The 21,530-nt window shown below is 44.7% G+C and overlaps 1 protein-coding gene across 3 annotated transcripts in view; it reads right to left on the bottom strand.

Annotated features, from left to right (window-relative positions):
- The window catches only part of Letm1 (leucine zipper and EF-hand containing transmembrane protein 1), a 38,741-nt gene extending 20,345 nt beyond the window's left edge, over window positions 1-18,396 (bottom strand). Inside the window, exons 1-6 of one of the 3 annotated variants that reach the window (XM_027387195.2) lie at window positions 17,868-18,396; window positions 14,325-14,385; window positions 6,379-6,829; window positions 3,203-3,346; window positions 1,993-2,130; window positions 1,271-1,474 (exon numbers count right to left, since the gene is read on the bottom strand). In XM_027387195.2, coding sequence (XP_027242996.1) covers window positions 1,271-1,474; window positions 1,993-2,130; window positions 3,203-3,346; window positions 6,379-6,829; window positions 14,325-14,385; window positions 17,868-18,381 — 1,512 coding nt within the window. In that variant the 5' untranslated portion in view covers window positions 18,382-18,396. Of the gene's footprint in view, window positions 1-1,270; window positions 1,475-1,992; window positions 2,131-3,202; window positions 3,347-6,378; window positions 6,830-7,124; window positions 7,243-14,324; window positions 14,386-17,867 lie in introns of those variants that run through there. The other 2 variants (XM_027387196.2, XM_027387197.2) reach the window with 2 other exon arrangements.
- Window positions 18,397-21,530: the final 3,134 nt, after the last annotated feature.

Consider the following 21,530-nt stretch of genomic DNA (forward strand, 5'->3'; position numbering starts at 1 on the left):
TACCCAACACACACACAGCAGCTCACAACTGTCTATAATTCTAGTTCCAGGGTATCCAACATCCTCACATAGAAATACATGCAGGCAAAACCCCAATGCACATAAAATAAAAATAAATAAATCAAAATAAAACATTTTTAAAAAAGAGTTAAATGCCTGTAACTGCTATATTAAATACTGAAATGACATGAGCAATTTTGGTGAAGCTGTAAATAGATCAGTATAACTAGTGTTTTCCCAAGTGACAGTGCTTCATGTGGAATCAATCATATTGGGAAGTGAGAAATTGTAGTTACAGTGATGTTATATGTATGTTTGTAAGATATGAATAAATTTTAAATGTGTAAACAGAAAAAAAAAGAGTTAAATGCTAATCTTGATTCCCAGCCTTGGAAGACAGAGACTGGGGACTCCCTAAAGCAAGCTGGCTAGGAAACTAGCCATAGTTTTGAGTTTAGGGTTTGACTGGAAGACTCTGCTGTACTGAGTAAGACAGAAGAACTGAGGGTGATTCCCAACATCATCCTTGAGCTTACACATGTACGTGAACCCACTCACACATACATACCCACCCCAGACATGTGCAAACATCCATACACACATAAATACTATACACACATGAAAAACAGAACAAGAAAAAAATGTAAAAAAGAAAATGGAGGCAGGCTGGAGACATATCTCAACAGGTGAGAGTACTGGCTGTTCTTCTAGAGCACAAGGATGCAATTCCCATCACATGGTTCACAACCATCCAATCACTCCAATTTCAGGATCCCATGCCCTCTTCTGAACTCTGAGGGCACCAGGCACACACGTGGTAAGGTATGCATAGATACATGCAGGCAAAACATTCATACATATAAAATAAAATAAATCTAAAAGAATTAAAGGAAAAGAAAAAAGGGGGGTAAGAATACAGCTTAGGAGTTAGAGTGCTTACATAACATGTGAGTTCAATACCCAGGACTGTTCTTCCCAAGCAAAAAGAAAAAACAAACAAACCAGGTATGGTGGTTTATGTTTGTAATCCCAGCACTCAGTAGCCTGGGGCAGGAGGATTGCCACAAATATGAGGCAAGCCTGGGCCATTTAGTGAGTTCTAGGCCAGCCTAAGCTATGTCAGAAAAAAAAGAATGACAAGAAAATGAGAAAGAAATTCAAGAAGACAGAGTACTGCAGAGACAAAATGGAACAAAGACACATTTGCAAAACACAAAGACAAGTGGCCAGAACAGTACTCTAAATAGGTTTGACTTTTGGTCCAACTCACTTTGTCATCAGCCTTTATGGACCTCAGCCGCATGGTAAGCTGGAAACGCAGAAAGTTGTTGGTGCCAATGGACTGAAGTTCTAGCAGCTTGCACAGTGCTACCAGCTGAGGCCTCGTGAGGTTATCCAGCGTCAGTTCATCCTCAAATAATTTGGAAAAACGCATAATTTCCTCATTGCTGGGTCTCTCCCCTGTCTCCCGGATCTGCAGAAATAAGACCAAGTATTATCCATTAGGTGCATTCTCCTGTTCCCAGAACTAACCTTGGGTTCCAGCTGGAAGTAAGGAACCAGGAGAGAGTAGATGCAGAGGCTAGACCACCTACCTCTCACCAAGTTCTCCTGGGAATTGTTATACCTTAGGCAATCTAAGCCTGTATGAGGCACAAGTATACACAAGCATCTATTTCTGCAGCACCATCCAAGTTGCTGTCCACCAGGAGGCTGGGAATGCCAGCTGGGGTCAGTTCTGCTGTCCTTTTTCCATCAGGACTGTGGGGCACTGCCCTGGATGACAACCCAGTTTTCTCAGTAGCAGGGAGAAGCACATTTGTATATAACTACAGCTCCCTTGAGAGGTAGCTTTATTCTAGCGCTTTATTCTGTTGAGTATACAATTTAAAAGAAAAGAAGAAGAAAAAAAAAGAAAGGAAGGAAGAGGGAAGAAAAGGCCTAGTGGATATTGATATTCAAACCAACAACTGACAGATGGGAATACTACACCTTCTGGAAAAATGCAGAAAAATCTTTGGTGGCATTCCCCTTGGCTGCCTTGTTCTTCAGGGCCATTTCCTCTATCGTGTCCTGGAGAAACTTGGCTAGCTCCAGCTTTACCCGAAGTTCTTTCTTCAGCCTTTCCTCCTATGACAGCAAAGTTAAGGTTATACTCCAGCCATGCCCTGCACCCTCTTGCATCCCACCAGGACCTGGCTCTACTGTAGGAAGTAGTCTCGAAACCTGCTTGGACTGCTGCCTATTGCAAGACAAGTCTCCCACATCCCATACCCTTCAAGGAACAAAATCTAAGTGTGATATATTCTTAAATTCTGTTTCATGATTTTAAAAAAATGTCTGTGTGAAATCCCAACTCTACCTCAATAGCAGAAGATGGTATACTTATTTCATGAAGGACCAGACAGTGAGGTTTTGGGGCCTCATGGGTCATTTGGTCTGACATAATCACTTGGCTCAGCTGATGCTTCACAAAAGAACCAGACACCATGCTTCTAGCAATGTGTAGTCTGGAAGGAATTTTAGACTCATTTTCTATTTGTTGTTTTTTTTGTTTGTGTTTGTCTGTTTAATGTACATATATGTACATTGACTTGTGTGAGTGTGGAGATTAGAGGACACCTTGGGTGTTGGTTCTTACCATTTACTTGTTTGAGACGGTCTCTTCTTTGTTGTTTGCTATTAGCTGGCATGATCTTTTGGGAGCTGTCCTGTCACTACCTTCCATTTCGCCATAGGAGAACTGGGATTACAGATGTACTACCCAGCTTGGTTTTTACATGGTTCCAGAGAGTTAAATTCAAGACCTTGTGTTTTCATGCAAATACTTCTTTACCCACTTAGATTCATTTTCAAAGTGTAAAGTCCCAGGTTTAAGGATTCAGGTATTATGCTGGCCTGTCCCTGTCACCTGGCAGAATGCACTCAGGCAATACCCTGGTCAGCCCAGGGTTCCATGGATGCATAGTCTGCATGTGGGTGTAAGGACCCCTTTAAAAGAAAGATCGCCAGCCACTCCCGGTCACTTTCCTGCTGTTCCCCCTGGGGCAGACAGGCCTCTTTTCTCTTTCCTCCCCTCTTCCCTCCCCCTTCTAATAAAACATCTCACTTAAGCTCTGTTTGCCTGGAATGTTTGTTCCCTGACTGCCATAGAATCTGCCAAGGTTCCCCTGGAGCTTTATCATAACACCAATGCCCTCACCTTGATGGACTGGGTTTCAAATGTGGATGGCAGCATGTTGGGGAAGAGCTTTACAACTACAGGCAGCAGGAATTCCATGAAGGGCACCACCACAAATACCAGGAAGGGCACTAGGCGGAAGAGGTCTGCACAAATCCGGAGAAACTGCAAAGATATGAGCACATCAGTGGGGACAGAGAAGGTAGGAGCATCTCTCTTAGCATTACTACAAATGCAACTCAAGAGCTCTTGGAAGATACCCCCAGAAACCCATTTCTTTCTCATAGCCTAAATACCAATGGCCTTCAGAAAAATGGGGTAGGGTGTTAACCCACAGCTCACTAGCTGAACAGATAAACAAAACAGGCCCAAAGGAGAGCAATTTAGACAAGATAGTGATCTATGAAAGATGTCCCACACTACCATCTGCAAGTAGAGGACCTGTGAAGGCATTCAAATGAGTTTATAATTTTCCATAGCAGAGTCTACTATAGGCCATGGTCTTGACAATTTTTTTCTCCTCCAGATAGGGTTTCTCTGTGTAACAGCCCTGGCTGTCCTGGAACTCATTTTGTAGACCAGGCTGGCCTCTAACTCACAGAGATTCACCTTCCTCTGCCTTCCAAGTGCTGGGATTAAAGGCATGTGCCATCACCACCAGGCCTGAGCAATTTTTTAGATGACCTAAAGGCATGTTTCTCACAAAATACTTGTTTTTGTTTTTTGATGGTTTCCTTCTGACTTTTTCTTTATTTGTCTTCCGTATTCTACTCTTTATTTTTCCTCTACAGCTTATGTATCCCACAAAATCTAAGTTACCATGTGGTTACATCTATTTTTCAAGTGAGTAATTATAATGAATACAAGTAAAAAGCATGTTTTCCATATCCCTTACATGATTAAACATTTTACATATTACAGGTAAAAACAAGTTGTCCCAAGAACCCATATATATTCATGTCCAAGTAACTTGTTACAGATTAACAGAGTGTAAGCAAGCAGGGTATTTTTCTCAGACAGTTCTTTTACTGGCAAGCTGACTTGCATGTTTTTAATGGTCCCGATTTCTCTCTTTTTGTTCTTTGTTGTTGTTTGTTTTGTCTTTTTCCAGACAGGGTTTCTCTGTGGAACAGCCCTGGCTGTCCTTGAACTCACAGAGATCTACTTGCCTCTGCCTCCCAAGTGCTGGGATTAAATGTGTGCACTACCATGCTTGGCCCCAATCTCTCTCTTTAAAAAAAGTATTTTAAAAAATGTATTTATCTGGGAGGCCAGTACAAGACTGATGCAGCCCCCTGAACATGGATGCCAATAAGGAGGCCTCTGCACTCCAGGGATCCTCTGGTGGTGGATTAGCATTTTTCCCTGATGTAAGAAGGGACTTTGAGAGCCCATCCCACGTGAAGGGATACACTCTGGCCCTGGACACATGGGGAAGGGCCCAGGCCCAGCACAGGAAGATTTGGTGGACTTTGCAGAGCCCCCGTTGAGGGCCCTACCCTGCCTGGGGAGTGGTGGGTGGATGGGGTGGGGGTAGGTTGGGGGTGGGGGAGGAGGGATGGGGTGAGGGGAGGGAGAGGGAGAAGGGACTTACATGTGAAACAAGCTTGCTCCCTAACTTGAATTAATAAAAAAAAAAATTATTTATGTGCAGCCGGGTGGTGGTGGCTCACGCCTTTAATCCCAGCACTCGGGAGGCAGAGGCCGGCGGAGCTCTGAGTTCAAGACCACCCTGGTCTACAAGAGCTAGTTCCAGTACAGCCTCCAAAGCCACAGGGAAACCCTGTCTCGAAAAACAAAAAACCAAACAAACAAAAAAAATTATTTATGTGCATGAATGCTTTGTTTGCATGTATGTATGTGTATCATATGTATGCCTGGGGCACAAAGTGGTTCAAATGAGGGTGTCTAAAGTCTTGGAATTAGAGTTAGAGATGGTTGTGAGCTACCAAACAGTTCTGGGACTGAACTCAAGTCCTCTCTTTGCAAGAGCAATAAATGTTCTAAATCAGAGTCATCTCTCCAGCCCTATGGTCCCAGTTTCTTTTTCTTTTGTTTTAATTTTACTTTTATTTCATGTTCGTTGGTGTTCTGCTTACATTTACATTTGTGTGATGGTGTCAAAAGCCCTGGAACTGGAGTTACAGACAGATGTGAGCTGCCAAGTGGGTGCTGTGAATTGAACCTGAGTTCTCTGGAAGAGCAGCCAGTGCTCTTAACCCCGCTGAGCCATCTCTCCAGCCCCAGTTCCAATTTCTTTAACAACTATACTATCCTTAGCTCCAACGTTTACTGGCTTTTCTGGACCAATTGCAAGTTTTTCAAGTCATTCTACGCAGCTTTTGCCCCTGAGCCCCATTATGAACCTGGGTAAAAACAATGATTTCATTGTATGTGCGTGTGCCTATCATGTATGTGGGAGGGTGCATGTGTGTCACAGCACACGTATGGAAGTGAAAGAACAACTTGATGCAGTCATTTCTCTCCCTAACCCTTACATGTTTCAGGAACTAAACTCAGGTGGTCAGGCTGGAGTGACCAGCGCCTTTAACAGATGAGCCAATCTTGTAGGCCTCTGATCTTATTTTTGTCTTGAAATTTCCTCTGCCAGATTAGTTTGTCACCTTTAAATTCAAACTCTGTGCACAAAGTCTTAGGCACGGTAAGTGCTTTTAATGACTGAGCCATCTCTCCAGCCCCAGGAAGGGCCTTTTCAGAGCTGAAGGACACAGGAATTACATTCAGTGCTCACAGAGCCAAAGAACTTAACTTTAAGAGACTTCCTCCGAGGGACACAGTGTCTATGAAGTAGAAACAGAAACACAGAGACCAGGGCAAGGCTGCAGGAAACCACCAAGGAAGGAAACAACATGTCAGCATTCACATTATAATTCAACTAGTAGTATGAGATAGGCTCATGTTTCTATAAACTTTTATCAGAAGGAGTAGAAAATAACCTGCATAGAAAGAAGAGCATAGCCGGGCGTTGGTGGCGCATGCCTTTAATCCCAGCACTCGGGAGGCAAAGGAAGGCGGATCTCTGTGAGTTCAAAACCAGCCTTGTCTACACTAGTTCCAGGACTGCCTCCAAAGCAATACAGAGAAACCCCCGTCTTGAAAAAAACAAAAACAAAAAAACAAAACAAAACAAAAAAACCCCAAAAAACAAAAAACAAAGAGCATGGTGTGTACCATACCTGCCTGCGCTCCCGGCGAGTCAGTGTATGACCATTGAGGATTCGCCACAGCATGCGGGCAGCTATCTTGGTGTCGATCCAGAGCAGGCGGAAGCCATGGTAGTAGTGTTTCAGCTCATCCAGTACCTTCTGTCCAAGGGACTTCTTTACTACCACCTGAGCTGGTGGGCTGTACACAGGGCCACCCTCTTCCAGCTTCTTATTTTTGTCCTTTAAGGACTTAAGGGACTTCTCTATCACAGAGTCCTCTCCTAGGGGAGGTGATGAGTGCCAGCTGCGCACAGGAAGGTACTGAGGTCCTGTGACAACCAATCTTGCAGAGGCAGGTGTCCATGTTGCCCTTGCAATGGTGCCCTGGCACTCAGGCCTCTGAGTCCAACAGCTGAGGGGCTCACTTTTGAAGCTGAGGTACACAGGGTTGGCTGGAGTACAACAGCGAGATAGAACTTTCCTTGAAAAGGGAAAAACAGAAAAGCAGCAATGAGAAATTCCTACCTACCTGACCACTCAATACCAAACATCAAATCATACTCCATGGTGGATCAAATTATGTATCCCATTTACTTCCTTAGAGAAGCCTTTAGGAGGGCTTACACATGAGGCTAGGATGGTGTGTGGCCTAGCTAGACCTCACATTGAGTGTGAGCCTCACTGACCTAACTCATAAGCCCCCAAAGACACACAACAGCAGGGTAGACATGCATACAAAGCAGAAGCTTGATTGGATTCAACCCAACCCCTAGTACCTGACGTAGGAAGTGATATTCATGACTTTGGGATTTGAGGGTATGGGGTCCAAGAGTCAAGAGTCTGTCCAGTTTGGATATTCTCTCTCAACAGATGACTCCTGGTTGACAGAAGGCACTGGAACAAAAGGGGAACCCGAAAGGAGAGTCCAGGGTCCATTCTCTTATCTGGCTCTAGCATGACTCCCCCACCTCTGTCCACTTCCCTACTAAACACCTGCCATAGAGAGATGAGAGGCACATACGTCATCAGGCCTACACCTCTTCACCAGAATGAAGGCTCCATAACAGCTATAAAATGACTGAGGTCACAACCAGAGCTGTTAGCTAAAAATCTTAGACTTCTTTGTCCACACTGGATCATGCTCCTAGGGCAGCCTGGAACCCAAGTAGAACTCACTTACAAAGTAACCATAAAGAGAAGATAAACTGCAGTGGGGACCATGCCTAACCTGGAGCTGAGAGTTTGCACTGACTTACCATCTGGTCATGAAACAACTAAGCTGTACTTCCTCCTTCAGGGTTACAATGTACTTTAGAAAACTCTCCCTACTAGTCATTTACAAATCAACCTCTAGGTGGCCACAAACTCCAAATTCACTCTAAAAGCCTGTTGTGGGTGCTCAAAACCCACTTTGTCTTGCCTCTAGCCCTTGGCTAGATGTCAGCATGAGGGCTGGAACTGTATAGTAAGCAGTCTGTCCAAACTCAAAATCTGCAGCTTTGAGCTGATGAAATGGATCAGTGGATAAAGCTGCCTGCTGTCAAACTTGATGACTTGAGTTAGATCCCCGTCAGCTGCACTGGTAATAGAAAACCAACTCCTGAATTGTCCTCTGACTGCTATACTGGTGTCATGGCATGTACCTCTGTCCCTATACACAATAAAGTGAAATTAAAATAGAAGTTTAAAAAGCCCCATGTAGTGGTGAACATCTTTAATCCAAGCATTTGGGAAGCAGATCTCTGAGTTTGAGGCCACCATGAGCTACAGAGTGAGATAGTCAATATTTGCTAGTCAGTACTACATATTATGATCCTGTCTCAAGCAACAATAACACACACACACACACACACACACACACACACAAGCACGCATGCACGCACGCACACTGGTTCACTTGTTGCAATTGCAGTGACCTCATAACTTGACCTCTCTGTGCTTCAGGAGCTTCCTTTGTAATCTCATGTTGAAATACACCTACCAGGAATGGAGCCAATGTGACTGCCCTGTCAAAGCAATGGGAAGCAAGGTATGACTCTCCAGAGCCACAATGCTTCATAGCAGGACTCATATAAGACTAGTGATACACATAGTTTTGCTTACAGCGTGTAGTGTACAGTGATAGCTGGTATAGAGCACTATGAGCCCACAAAGAATCAGGGCATGGGACTTAATGGTCTCCAAGGCTCTAGCTGCTAGGCTCAGCTCTGGTGCTATCACTGGCTATGACATTCTCCAAACTCCAAATCTGTCCTCTGTCACAGATCATAAGCTCACACTGACCTTTCAGCAAGCAGTAATATCAGAGAAGAGTGTTATGGACATGTCTGTGGACCAGTGAAAACAGTGAGATCGTTTGTCTGTGAGTTTGTATGCCAGCCAACCCTCTTCATCTATCTCCCTGGGGCTCCTGTAAAGTGCTGTCAATCTCTTTCCAAGCCACACCCAGCTCCATATTACCACACCTCTAGATTTCCTTGGCTCTGAAACCTTGGAGTTGTGAAGAGGCCTTTGATCCACTCTGTCCTGAACCATAGTGTTACATCACTTGGGGTGAAGCCATAAGGAACAAGACAGCACAACCAGTTTCAGAGTACCATTCAGCTACTTACCAACAGAGAGATGCAGGCTCTACTTTCTACCTTCTTACCTTGGCCTCACCTTAAAGTACAGGAGAAGACAGTTCTGCACATGGGACAAGTGCATCACCAGGCTTAAATATCAATTTCCCATCCTCACTGAGGAAGGGTATAGCTTCCACAGAAGGTTTGATGCCTGCAGGTGCAAGGACAGCCAACAGACCAAGACAAAGACACATGTACAAAGATGAAGCAGGCAACACAGCATTCTAGGCAAGAGCTGAACCAATATCTTCCTCTTCTTAAACTCATCAAAGAGTTTGCTGTTGTTGGGGGAGGATGAGGTATAAGAGCCTCATAGGTCAGAGGATGATTTGTAGGAGTCCATTCTTCCCTCCCATCATATGGATCTCGGGGATCAAACTCAGGTCAACAGGTTTAGTGGTAGAGGCCTTTACCCACTGAGCCATTATCACTGCTATCACAGACATTACTAACCATTGTTTTTTGTATTTTTTTTGGGGGGGGGAGGGTTTCAATGCAGGGTTTGTCTGTGGCTTTGGAGGCTGTCCTGGAACTAGCTCTTGTAGACCAGGCTGGTCTTGAACTCATTACTAACCACTGTTACTGACAATTTACACATAATGTTTCTTTTTCTTTTTCTTTCTTTCTTTTTTTTTTTTTGGTTTTTCGAGACAGGGTTTCTCTGTGGCTTTGGAGGCCTCCCGAGTGCTGGGATTAAAGGCGTGCACCACCAACGCCCAGCTATGTTTTGCTTTTCAAACAGTGGGGAAAAAAATATATATATATATATATATATATATATATATATATATTGCTAACAGTAGAGCCCAGGGCCTCCCATATGCTAGGCCAAGTGCTGACCACTGAGCCACAACTCTACCCAAATTATATAAGTCTTTCCTTCTTTCTTTCTTTTTTTTCTTTCTCTTTTTAAGACAGGGTTCCTCTGTGTAGCTTTGGAGCCTATTTGGAACTTGTTCTGTAGACCAGGATGGCCTTGAACTCTGAATGTTAGATGGCTATCTAACATTCTTAAATTTTTCACCAATACAGAAATAATCTTGGTGCTGCTGGCACTCACCAGCACTAACCAAAGGGCCAGACTACGGTCCTAGCTTCCACCACCCTATCTCCTGACTTCCTCTTGTTTTTCCCTTTCCTCTTCTGAGAAAATCACCTACAAAATGGAGTGAAACAGCACCAACCAAACACAATATTTCAACAAGAAACACACTGTTAGAGCTGGCAAGATGGCTCAGTGGGTAAACGTGCTGACTATCAAGTCTCATGACTTTTGTTTAATCCCTGGTATCCACATGGTAGGAGAGAACTGATTTCCACAGTTTGTCCTCTGATCTCTACAAACATAGACTTGCCAGGATGGTTGATAATCATACAGCACCCATCTACCTACATTATGAAGCCAGGAATCTTAGCAAGGGTGATCATCTACATAAGGGTCCTGCGCCTATGTCCTGCCAAGCCTGAATGTCTAGCCTTCAAGTTAGGAGCAGGAAGACTAAGTAGCACCTTACAAAAGAGAAGTGTCTGTGAGCCTTACCATATCAGCTACATATTCTTAGCTATCTGGCAGGCAGGAACAGAAATGGGACACACGAACCGACATAAATACACACATACACAAGATGAGGGTAGACACACCTCTTCTGCTGTCAGTGTTTACAACTTTCATCAACATTACACAAATGCCAAAAGTATGTCTGTAGGCCATTCCCAAGAGGACAACTCCCTTAATGTACCCCAGAGCCTCCAACCATAGGCTGCTCCTACAAAGACATGAAGCAAGCTAGTAACCAAAGGAGAGTCCTTGTCAGGAAAGATACCAACCAGGGTAAGTCACCCTGTTCTTCAGGGAAGTGCTGTCAAGGAAGCAAGTCATCCTCAGCACAAAGTAAGAACAACAGAGCTGTAGCCTTCAAAATCAAGAGATGATTCCAGAAGTGCAGACACTCTCTACTTAGAGGCCTGTGGTTATACCATATTAGACCATACTTGCTTCCTGTCTGAGGAACTAACAACACGAGAAGGAAAAAAAAAAGTAAAGTGTAATAGAATACTACAGTAGTCTGGTCTACAGAGTGAGCTCCAGGATATCCAGGGATACACAGAAAACCCCATCTCTCGGAAGCAAAAAAAAAAAAGGTGCTAATCTTGAGACTGTGGATATACTTGTTGATAAAAGTATTCATCTAGCAAACATAAGGCTTTAGGTTCTATTCCCAACTCTACAAAACAAAACAAAAAGCTGCTAATCTCAAGTGGTTTGATAGCTTAATGGTGTTTCAGTCACAACACCACAAAGGTTGTTTTAGCCTATGAGAACTGATAGGTTCATCCAGGACACTCAAAATCTCAGCGGAATAAGGGTGGGGAACTGGTCCCTATTCGAGTGCCAATCAGAGAACTTACTAAGGAAAATGGCATACGGTGGATCCCAGTGTTAGCTACATATACTGCCCTGAAGTATGGATTAACATCTAGGCCAATTCAGTCATAAATCATAGTTCCTACAACTCACACCTTTATGGCCTTATAGGAAAACAGGCATCTACAGAGCACCCCACTAATCTTCATTTGGTGTTGGCTCTTTAAAACCAGAGACTCTACATCAAATCCTATTCTAACTCCTCCTGAGCTCCAAGAGCAGGGACTACTGGGCCTCAACAGCTCACCAGCATACTTCAGGAAGAGTGAAAGAAGCTAAACTGGGGGGCTGAAGGGAGGAGCACGCCTTTAATCTCCGCACTCGGGAGGCAGAGGCAGGTGGATCTCTGTGAGTTCGAGGAGGCCAGTTTGATCTACAGATCGAGTTCCAGGATAGCCAGAGCTGTTACACAAAGAAATCCTGTTTCAAAAAACAAAACAAAACACACACACCATAAAAGAGTGAAAGAAGCTCTGAACACAGACTTTAATACCATTACTGGCACAAAGAAGATTCCATGACAAGTCTTGAGACTATCCAAATATCCAAAGAGAAATCCAATGAGCATCTCACCCAACAGGCACATGGTGGCGGCCCACACACAAGGACTCTTTCAGGCACATGGTGGAAGCCCATACACAAGGACTCTCAGTCAGCTGTGTGGGGATCTGACCAAGCGATGTGTATGCAGTAGCCATCCAGCCCCAGAAATGCTGCTGTGTCCAAGAAGCCCACAGGCCCTCCTATTTATCCCAGCACTTGACAAGGCATCAAGCCAAATGTGCTTTAACAGAAACCAAGTCTTCACAAATGACTTGTCTTTATTTCAGGGAATTAAATCTGTTACAAGAAGTGCCACTGGTTATGTTTCAGAGCTGAGTACTTAGTTAACAGCTTTAAGTGAACACAAAACCCTCTAGAAATGAGAAACTGAAAAGACAGGAAGTGCACAGAAGATAACACTGGTTTCCTGCTTTCCCAGAGGAAAGTGATAGGAACATGGAAGTGGAAGAAGATGAACCCCCTTTCAGTGATCTGAGCTGACAGCCAAGGGTATTTCCTGGCCCTGTCCTTAGGGTAAGACAGGGCTGAGGTAGAAACAAGAAGAATAGCAACCTTGGGGCAAGTCTAAAAGCCTCATCTGAGATGCTGCCACCATCTCATAGGCACTGTCACCTTGTAGGCTTTAGGTACCAAAGGGAATGGCTAAATACACCTGACTTACTATACAACCTGAGTGAGGTGAGGGGCATACTGTGGGCATCCCTGAGGCAAGTAGCCATTGTAGAATAATCTTTTTGTACATTTTTTTGTACACTCAGATTGGTTTAATAAAAAAACTGAATGGCCTCTGTTCCCTGAATCTGGTAGCACCCCACTCTTCCATTCCGCCGACCGACCCAGGAACTAGAGTCCTCATCCAGTGGCTGATGGAAGCAGAGACAGACATCCAAAATATACACTGAGCTGAAATCGGGAATTTAGTTGAAGAGAGGGAGGAATGAGTGCGAAGGGTCTGTACCAGGTTGGAGAAACCCAAAGGAACAGTTGGCCTGAACAAGAGAGAGCACATCGACCCCAAATGCTGTCAGGGAGGCCAGTACAAGACTGATCCAGATCCCTGAACATGGATGTCAATAAGGAGGCCTCTGCACTCCAGGGAGCCTCTGGAAGTGGATTAGCATTTTTCCCTGGTGCAAGAAGGGACTTTGAGAGCCCATCCCACGTGAAGGGTTACACTCTGGCCCTGGACACATGGGGAAGGGCCCAGGCCCAGCACAGGAAGATTTGGTGGACTTTGCAGAGCCCCCGTTGAGGGCCCTACCCTGCCTGGGGAGTGGTGGGTGGATGGAGTGGGGGGTAGGCTGGGGGTGGGGGAGGAAGGGATGGGGTGAGGGGAGGGAGAGGGAGAAGGGACTTACATGTGAAACAAGCTTGTTCCCTAACTAGAACTAATAAATAAAAAAAAAAAAAAAAAAAAAAAAAGCCAACAAAAAACTGAATGGCCAATAGCTAGGCAGGATTTTCGGGGCAGAGAAGACGCTGGGAAGAAGACAGGAGATGCCAGGATGCAGAGCAAGCAGCATGGGCATTACAAAGTAAAGGTAACAAAGCCACAATAAAACAAACAAACAAACAAACAAACAAACAAAACCTCATAGATTAAAAGATATGGGCTAATTTAAGTTATAAGAGCTTATCAGAAGCAAACCTAAACTATTGGCTAAGCTTTTATAATTAAGTCTCCATGTCATGATTTAGAAGCTGGCTGTGGGACAGAGAAAGACTAGCTACAGGTACCCTTGAAAGACCAAGGTAAGGTATTCAAGAGCGGGTCTGCCTTGTCATGGACAGATCCCAACACTCCTGCCACAAACAGCTGAAAAGAATTAGGCAAGATTCTATGGAAAGTCATTAAAGAGGACAGCTGTGTGAGCATGGGAAGATTAGTCATAAAAGGCAGACAAAACTATAGTGATAACAACTACACCAAAAACCAGACATATAAGTAAAAACGTCAGGCTAGGCATGTTGGAGCACACATGTAATTCCAGTAACTAGAAGGCTAAGCAATTGGGTCATCAAAAATGATGGCCAGTCTGAGCTACATATCCTATATATGGAGACCCTGTCTTACAAAACAAAAACCAAAACCCAAACTAACCAGACAAAGACAACCACCAAAAGGCAATTATACCAAAATGCCAGCAGTATACATAACTGGGTACTAGGATTATGAGCATTTATTCTCTTAAAATTCACCAACATTATATGGTTATAGCCATCAAAGTAAACAGATGATGATTTAAAAGAAACAAGGAATAAACAAGAAGCTGTCAGTTCCCTGAAAAGTGAAAATCCAGGTGCATGGCCAACATCCTCAAGCGGACATGAACAGTGACACATTCAGTGATGGGCTTACTTACCCATGGCTTATTAACCCCACGGTCCTGGTACAACTGAGACAAGATCGATCCCTCAGATTACCTATGACAGAAATAAAGAAAGGTAAGCAAGCAAGTGTTAACCAGGCATTTTTGAAGGTCTGAATGGAACCCCTACCAGGACTTCCTCTCTGTCCCTTCCAATCCTACTTCTATAGGATTTGGCTCAGAAACACTCCATTGGCCACAGAAGATAGGCTGGGCAGATCTTACTCTGTTGTTTCCATTCGACCAGCTCCCTTCCCTGGGTTCTCCCCCAAATAACATCGGCAGGCTGTTACTGCTCCACTGTCAAAGCCATTCAGGGTGGTAGGCTCAAGGTCCATATTCCACTACAGCTACGAAGGCAGCCTGCATTTCTGCTGTCTGTAAATTTGGGGTTTGGTCTCAAGAGATAGTCCAGCAGTTAAAAGTACTTGCTTCTCTTGCAGAAGACCTGAGTTCAGTTCCAATATTTATATTGGCTGGTTCATAATTGCCTGTAACTCCAGTTCTATGGGTTCTTCTAGTCTCCATGGGCACCTGCACCCATACAGTATACATACCCATACAGACACACATAACATTTTAAAATCTAAAAGTTCTTTTTAAAATTTTATGTGCATTGGTGTTATACCTGCATGTATGTGAGGGTGTCAGATCTTGGAGTTATAGACAGCTGTGCACTGCCATGTGGGTGCTGGGAAATTGAACCTAGGTCCTCTGGAAGATCAATCAGTGCTTTTAACTACTGAGCCATCTCTCAAGTCCTTGAAGGGTTTTTTGTTGTTGTTGTTGTTGTTGTTGTTTTTCTGAGACAGGGTTTCTCTGTGGCTTTGGAGGCTGTCCTGGAACTAGCTCTTGTATACCAGGCTGGTCTCCAACTCACAGAAATCCACCTGCCTCTGCCTCCCGAGTGATGCGCCACCACCGCCCAGCCCCTTGAAGGGTTCTTAACACCCTCTTGATTTTGATAATTTGCTAGAACAACTCACAGAACCCAGCACAGTGTTCTAGACATTGTCACAGTTTACCACAAAGGATACAAATGAGTAGCCAAAGGAGATATGGACATGACCAGGAGAGTCCTGAGCAACCCAGGTTCTTTCTGCAGTATCCTTTCCTCTGGCCCACTGACCACTCTATATTCTCCACCTCCCTGGATGTTAGGCTTAAGTCCCAGCCCTCTAATCTCATTACAACAGGCCTCTCCTCATCTGCCTAGGTCTACTCCCCACTTTCCTTCAGTAACAAACTCAGCCCAGGTGTAGTGGCACACACACTCCCAGCACTCACAAGACAAAGGCAGTGGATCAGTTCTCCGAGTTTGAGACCAGCCTGGTCTACAGAGTTCCAGGACAGCAAAGGACTACTTAGAGAAACCCTGTCTCAGGAGAAAACAAAAACAAAAACAAACAAACAAAAAAAGTAACAAATTCATTGCTATCTATCACTCCAAAAGCTTTAGGAGTTCAGTGTGAGGAACAGGGGGAAAGACCAAATGTCTTTCCCTCTTTCACCTGGTCTCCAAGAGACTTTTATATCTTTTTAGGCAATGTCCTACCTGACCTTCATGCAAAGTCTCCAGGTCTGGTGCACCTTGCAGCTGTCAACAGCTGCTTGTCTCACTCCAATCCAGTCTCCTTTTGTTTTCCTAAGCCTTGACACAATTGCATCAGGGACTGGATGCTTCTTTTTCACACACTATAGGATCTGTCAGCTCCACTTCTATATATCAAGTGACTTCTTTTCATAGAGAACAGCACAGAAAGGCAAAGGGGGACACAGACTCCTGCTGCCTACAGATCAAGATGTAGAACTCTTAGCTACCTTTCCAGCATCATATCTGCCTGCATGCTGTCATGTCCTGTCATGATAATGGACTAAACCTCTGAAACTATAAGAAAAAAAAAAAAAAGAAAAGGAAGGGGAAGGAAAGAAACTCCACAGTGGAAACCTGACAAGCACACTTTAGCCAGGGAACCAGGTCAACATCAACAATGATGAGTTTACCTTAACTGCAGAGCCTTGGCAGCATGTGGTGAGAAAGACACTTAGTATCTGTGGCCTTCCTCCCCAGAACTCATCAGCAAAATACCAACAGAGACATACTACAACACACCTGACCTAAGTACTCATCCAACTGCCAAGGTCATGGAAAACAAGCAAAATCTGAGAAACTGTTACAATTTGAAAAGTCACAAGGACTAACTTAATGTGGTGTCTCAGAAGAAACAGAAAGAGAATATCAGAATAAAGTATGTCACACAAAAGTGCAGAATAAGGTAGGTATTCAAAAGTAAAGAGAAAGCCAGGCATTGGTAGCAAACGCCTTTAATCTCAGCATTCGGGGAGGCAGAGGCAGGAAGATCTCTGTGAGTTCAAGGCCAGCCTGGTCTACAGAGCGAGTACCAAGACAGGCTCCAAAGCTACACAGAGAAACCCTGTCTCAAAAAACAAGAACAAACAAACAAAAAGTAAAGAGAATTTTAGTGCAATGTTGCCCTCAATTTATTCACTATGACTAAAAACTAGAATGTTCATCCTATTGGCCTATTGCCTCTGCCAGCACATCATTCCAGTGAGTGTAGGGATCTGCTATCCAGTCCTGCACTATTGGTTCCACAGCTAACCAGCTTACTAACCCACTATCAAGGAAGCAATATTTTTGTTCAAAGGGCACTGATTAACTACAGAAAACAATCTTATGCCTAGAATAATAAGAACACACACACAAATACCAGCTAATTTTTAAGCCACAGAAATAAGAAAGGGCAGAAGTGCTTTACAGCATCCTGAACAAGTTAACAGGTAGATTGCTCTTATAGCAGAGGCAGCTTGAAAAATCGCACCAAACCCACATATACTCTGCTGTCTTTCCACTGATCATAACTGGTTTTGTTGCTTTGTGTGTGTGTATGTAGCCCGGTCTAAAATTCGAAATATAGACCAGGCTTGCCCAGAACTCAGAGATCCACCTGCATCTGCCTCCTGAGCGCTGGAATTAAAGGCGTGTGCCACCACGCCTGGCACACCATGCCTAGCTCCCAATACTGTTAAGGTGACAAGAACTGTGCTTCTGAGGGTAAACCATAAAGTGTTGGGTCCCACTCTCACAGACCAAGTTTCATCCTTAACGTAACTTACAAACAGGACACATACAAGTTTCCTTAGAAACCCTAGTCAGCGGCCACCCCACCCCAGGGAGCGGCCTTCTGTGCTGGCATCACCCAAAACCCAATCTCCTTGTGCCGGAGTTCCGGCTTCCAGGCCTGAGATGGCCAAAGGGCACGCCTGGGTTAGGTTCATCATCGAGGAGAGCGCCAGGGCAGCCACAGCCCTAAGGAACTTTCCCAACGCCTCCGTCGGTAGCGGTGACCTGCAGCGACCGGAGCAACTAAGGTCACAGCGAAGCTGTCCAGTCCAGGCGGCATAGAGCCTCTGGGTACTTGTCATCACCATGCTGCCTCGGGGCATGGGGCGCGTGAGTGTCCCGCGCAGGTCCCTGGCCACCCACAACAGGTCCGGTGCTCGGCGGCCACTTACCCCGCGGGGAGGTGGCGCGGGGCGGCGCGAGGCTGGCAGGGCCCCGGCCGCGGCAGCTCCTGAGCAAGATGGATGCCATGCGCCCGCCGCGGCGGCGTCCTATGGCGGTCTCCGCTTCCTCGGCGGCTCTTCCCCGTCCCGCCGCCTGGGGCCGGCCCGCTCTGACGGTTGACCGCAGCGGTTGGCTCCGGCAGCCGGCGCTCAGCTCAAGGACCCAGTACCGGCAGCGGCCATGTCCCGGCACAGACGTCCGGAGGCGCGGGGCGGGGCTGGCAGGGCCGGCGCCGCTCCCATTGGCCCCTAGGCACCCGCGGGCTAGGTGAGGAGAGAACCCGCGCCACAGACTACCAATCCCAGTGTGCAACGGGCGGCTAGTTGACGGACTAGCAGTCCCAGCCTGCACCCTGGTGGCTTTCCTTCCCGAACTACAAGCGTTCGTCCAGGCTCCTCCTTGAGGGATGAGCTGCGTGCGCTTTCTTGCTGAGCTCAGGACTTCCTGCAGATAGTCTTGCATGTTTGCAGCACCAACCCTCGAATTTTGGTCTGCGGACGCTTTGGCAGCATTAGAACCGACGTCTAGCTTCCTTGCAACTAAGTCCTATACTAGGCGTAGCAAATGGCTCCTGGGGCTTTGACGAAGGGTAGGTTGGGAGCAGAACTCCCTGTCCGAGGACAGGCTCCGCGAAGAAGGCTGTGCTAGCTGGTCCTAGCTCCCTGGTTCGAGACCAGGCTAGCACCCCTACTCCATAGGTGATGTGCGCTCCTGGCAGGTCACCTCTGTGGTAACTCACATCTATCCCTGCCCACTCCAGAATAGATCTGGCAGCATCCTCTTCCTCATAGTGTGACCGGAATGGTAGGCTGCGGGTTTGTGGAGATCTAAGACCCTTCAGTGGAAAACTTCAGTGTTCCACAGATCTGCAAGCCAATCCTGGAGCACCAGATCTTTCCTTGAGACTTTCCTACATCCCACTACCCGGCTTTGGCTCTCTGAGGAATGCTTTTCCCCATTCTTCCTCTGTTCCTGTGGTGTGAAGCCAGCATAGTAAGTGAGGATCTTCAGTATGAACTTAATGGATTTGTTCTCTGGATGTAAGCAAGTCCTAATTCCAGCTGACCTCTGGCAAGGATGCTTGACTAGTATCCCAGCACAGCCCATTGGGAAGGAGTAATCTACCCAGTCATTTTTCTGAAGCAGAAAAGGCTGAATAGCCAATAGCTAGACAGGAGGTATAGGCAGGATTTCTGGGGAGAGAAAAGAAAGGGAATCTAGGTACACGGGAGACACCAGGAGACTCAGAAAGGAAACAGGAGGTGCAAGATGGAAGAAAGGTGTGACAAGTCTTTCTCTGTCCCAGCAGCCAGCTCCTAAATAATGATGCAGAGACTTCTTATTAACTATAAATGCTTGGCCTATAGCTTAGGCTTGTTCCTAACTAGTCCTTGTAACTTAACCAGTTTCTATTAATTTATGTTTGGTCTTGTGGCCTTTTACCTTCTTTCATTCTGTACGTCTGAATACCTGTCTCATTTGGCATCTCCCTCAAGTGCCTAGATTCATCCCGAGTTCCTCATCTTTTCCTGGAAGTCTGCCTATCTCTCCTGCTTAGCTATTGGCCATTCAGCTTCTTACTATACTAATCATAGCAATATACTTTTACATAGCATATAAATATTCCACAATAAAGAGGTAATGCCATGTGATAGAACATAGATTACTATAAATGAGCTAATTTAAGTTATAAGAGCTAGTTAGGAACAAGCCTAGTCTATAGGCCAAGCTTTCATAATTAATAATGTCTCTGTGTCATTTGTGAGCTGGCAGCCCAAAGAAAAATCCAACTACATATGGCATCCAATGTGCGGACACATATTTCCACATAAGACCTAAAAAAGCTTTTTTTTTTTTTTTTTTTTTAAGTTTCAAACACAAACGCAGAGCCAAACACAGCTTCTTAGTCCTACATTCTCTCTTGTGGGCTGTGGTGTACAGAAATGTGACCCCCAGCTGCCTGCTGGCTTGAGCCAGCCAGCACCTTGTGCAGAGCCATGCAGCAGGTTTAAGGCTTGGTTCATGTGGTCAGAAAAGGCAGCAAGCACACAGTAAAGCAGTCCAGACTGCACAAACCTCTAAACAGGTACAGTAAAAATGAGTATAGACAGACATAGAAAAATAGTTTAAAAATAATAAAGGAAAGTCTTTAAAGAAAGAGTAAAGTAGCCAGCAGTGGTGGCACAGGCCTTTAATCCCAGCACTCAGGAGGCAGAGGCAGGCAGATCTCTGTGAGTTCAAGACCAGCCTGGTCTACAAGAGCTAGTTCCAGGATAGCCTCCAAAGCCACAGAAAAACCCCGTCACAAACCCCTCCCCCCTCCAAAAAAACAAAACAAACAAAAAAAAAAAAACAAAAAAGACAAGTAGCCCAGGTGATCCAGCCTCTCAGAATGCCACTGTTACAGTTTCCTCAAAATTCTGCATCTAAAATAACTCCAAGGCTGCTAGCCTCACAGACTATCCAGCCAAGATTTAAGATAAGTGCTATACTTTCCCATCACACAGAGACTAAACAAAATATAATACAACAGGCTCTCCCCAAGTCTTGACCATTATCTCGGTTTTCTCAGTGTTTCCTAAAGATGCTGTCACCCCCAGACAACAAAATTAATTTTAAGAAATGACGCCCACATTTCCATGAGGTGGGGTGTGTGGTTTTGTTTTCTTAGTGGATTATAGATGTTTGTCATTTAGCAGGGTTGTCTGCAAATTGTTACTGGTAATGGTAAGGGGGGAAAGTAAGTAAGGGGGGGTTAGATTCAAGGCTCTCTTTCTGAAAAGGAAAAAGGGGGATATAGGAATCATAGGATAAAAGGGTAGATTATTGACTCTACTTTAAACTAAAAAGCAACCATTAATCTCAAATATTTTACATTGGTATGGATTTCAGTATATTGATATAGATTTAAGGTTATTTTTGTTAGAAAATACTCTATATGTTTCTACTCTTGTTTAGGATATTTTTGTATATTGATATAAATTTAAGGTTATTTTATTTAATACACACATATGATTCTACTTTTGTTTAAGGTATTGTACCTATATAGTCCATTTGGCTATGTAAAGTATAATTCTAGTCCTTGAAAGAAATAGATTAGTAGTCATCTAGAAATCAAATTTGTGGCCATGTTAGGCATGTTTTCAATGTCATACAGAGATATATTTTAGATAGACAGATGTGGGGGTGAAAACCTACTAGATCTGAGAAGCCAAGAAGCAAAGAGCTGATGTTGTTTTTTAGTAGAGACCCATCAAGAGACCTTTCCCAGAACCAAAAGGAAGCTCAAACTCTAGCCCCTGCCCTTTCCTTCCTGTATATCTTTTCTATTCAAACTTTTCTATCCTGCTGGCTTTTCTATGGCTAATTCCAGTAAGCTAGTCACTGGCTCCACCTCTTTATTCAAGGTTAATTTTATTGACAGTCTGAAGTGTCACAGTGTGGCCAAAATATTCCACAACAGTTTAGTAGCAGGATTAGCTGGAGGAACTAATGTATTTGGGTTTTTGCTACAGGGTCTCAGGTAGTTGAGGCTGTCCTTGAATTCACTACATAATTGAGGCTGGCCTTCCTTATCATCCTGTCTCAGCTTCCCAAGTGCTAAAAATGTG

Source organism: Cricetulus griseus (genome assembly GCF_003668045.3).
Source record: "Cricetulus griseus strain 17A/GY chromosome 1 unlocalized genomic scaffold, alternate assembly CriGri-PICRH-1.0 chr1_1, whole genome shotgun sequence".
In the NCBI taxonomy this organism is placed as follows: domain Eukaryota; kingdom Metazoa; phylum Chordata; class Mammalia; order Rodentia; family Cricetidae; genus Cricetulus; species Cricetulus griseus.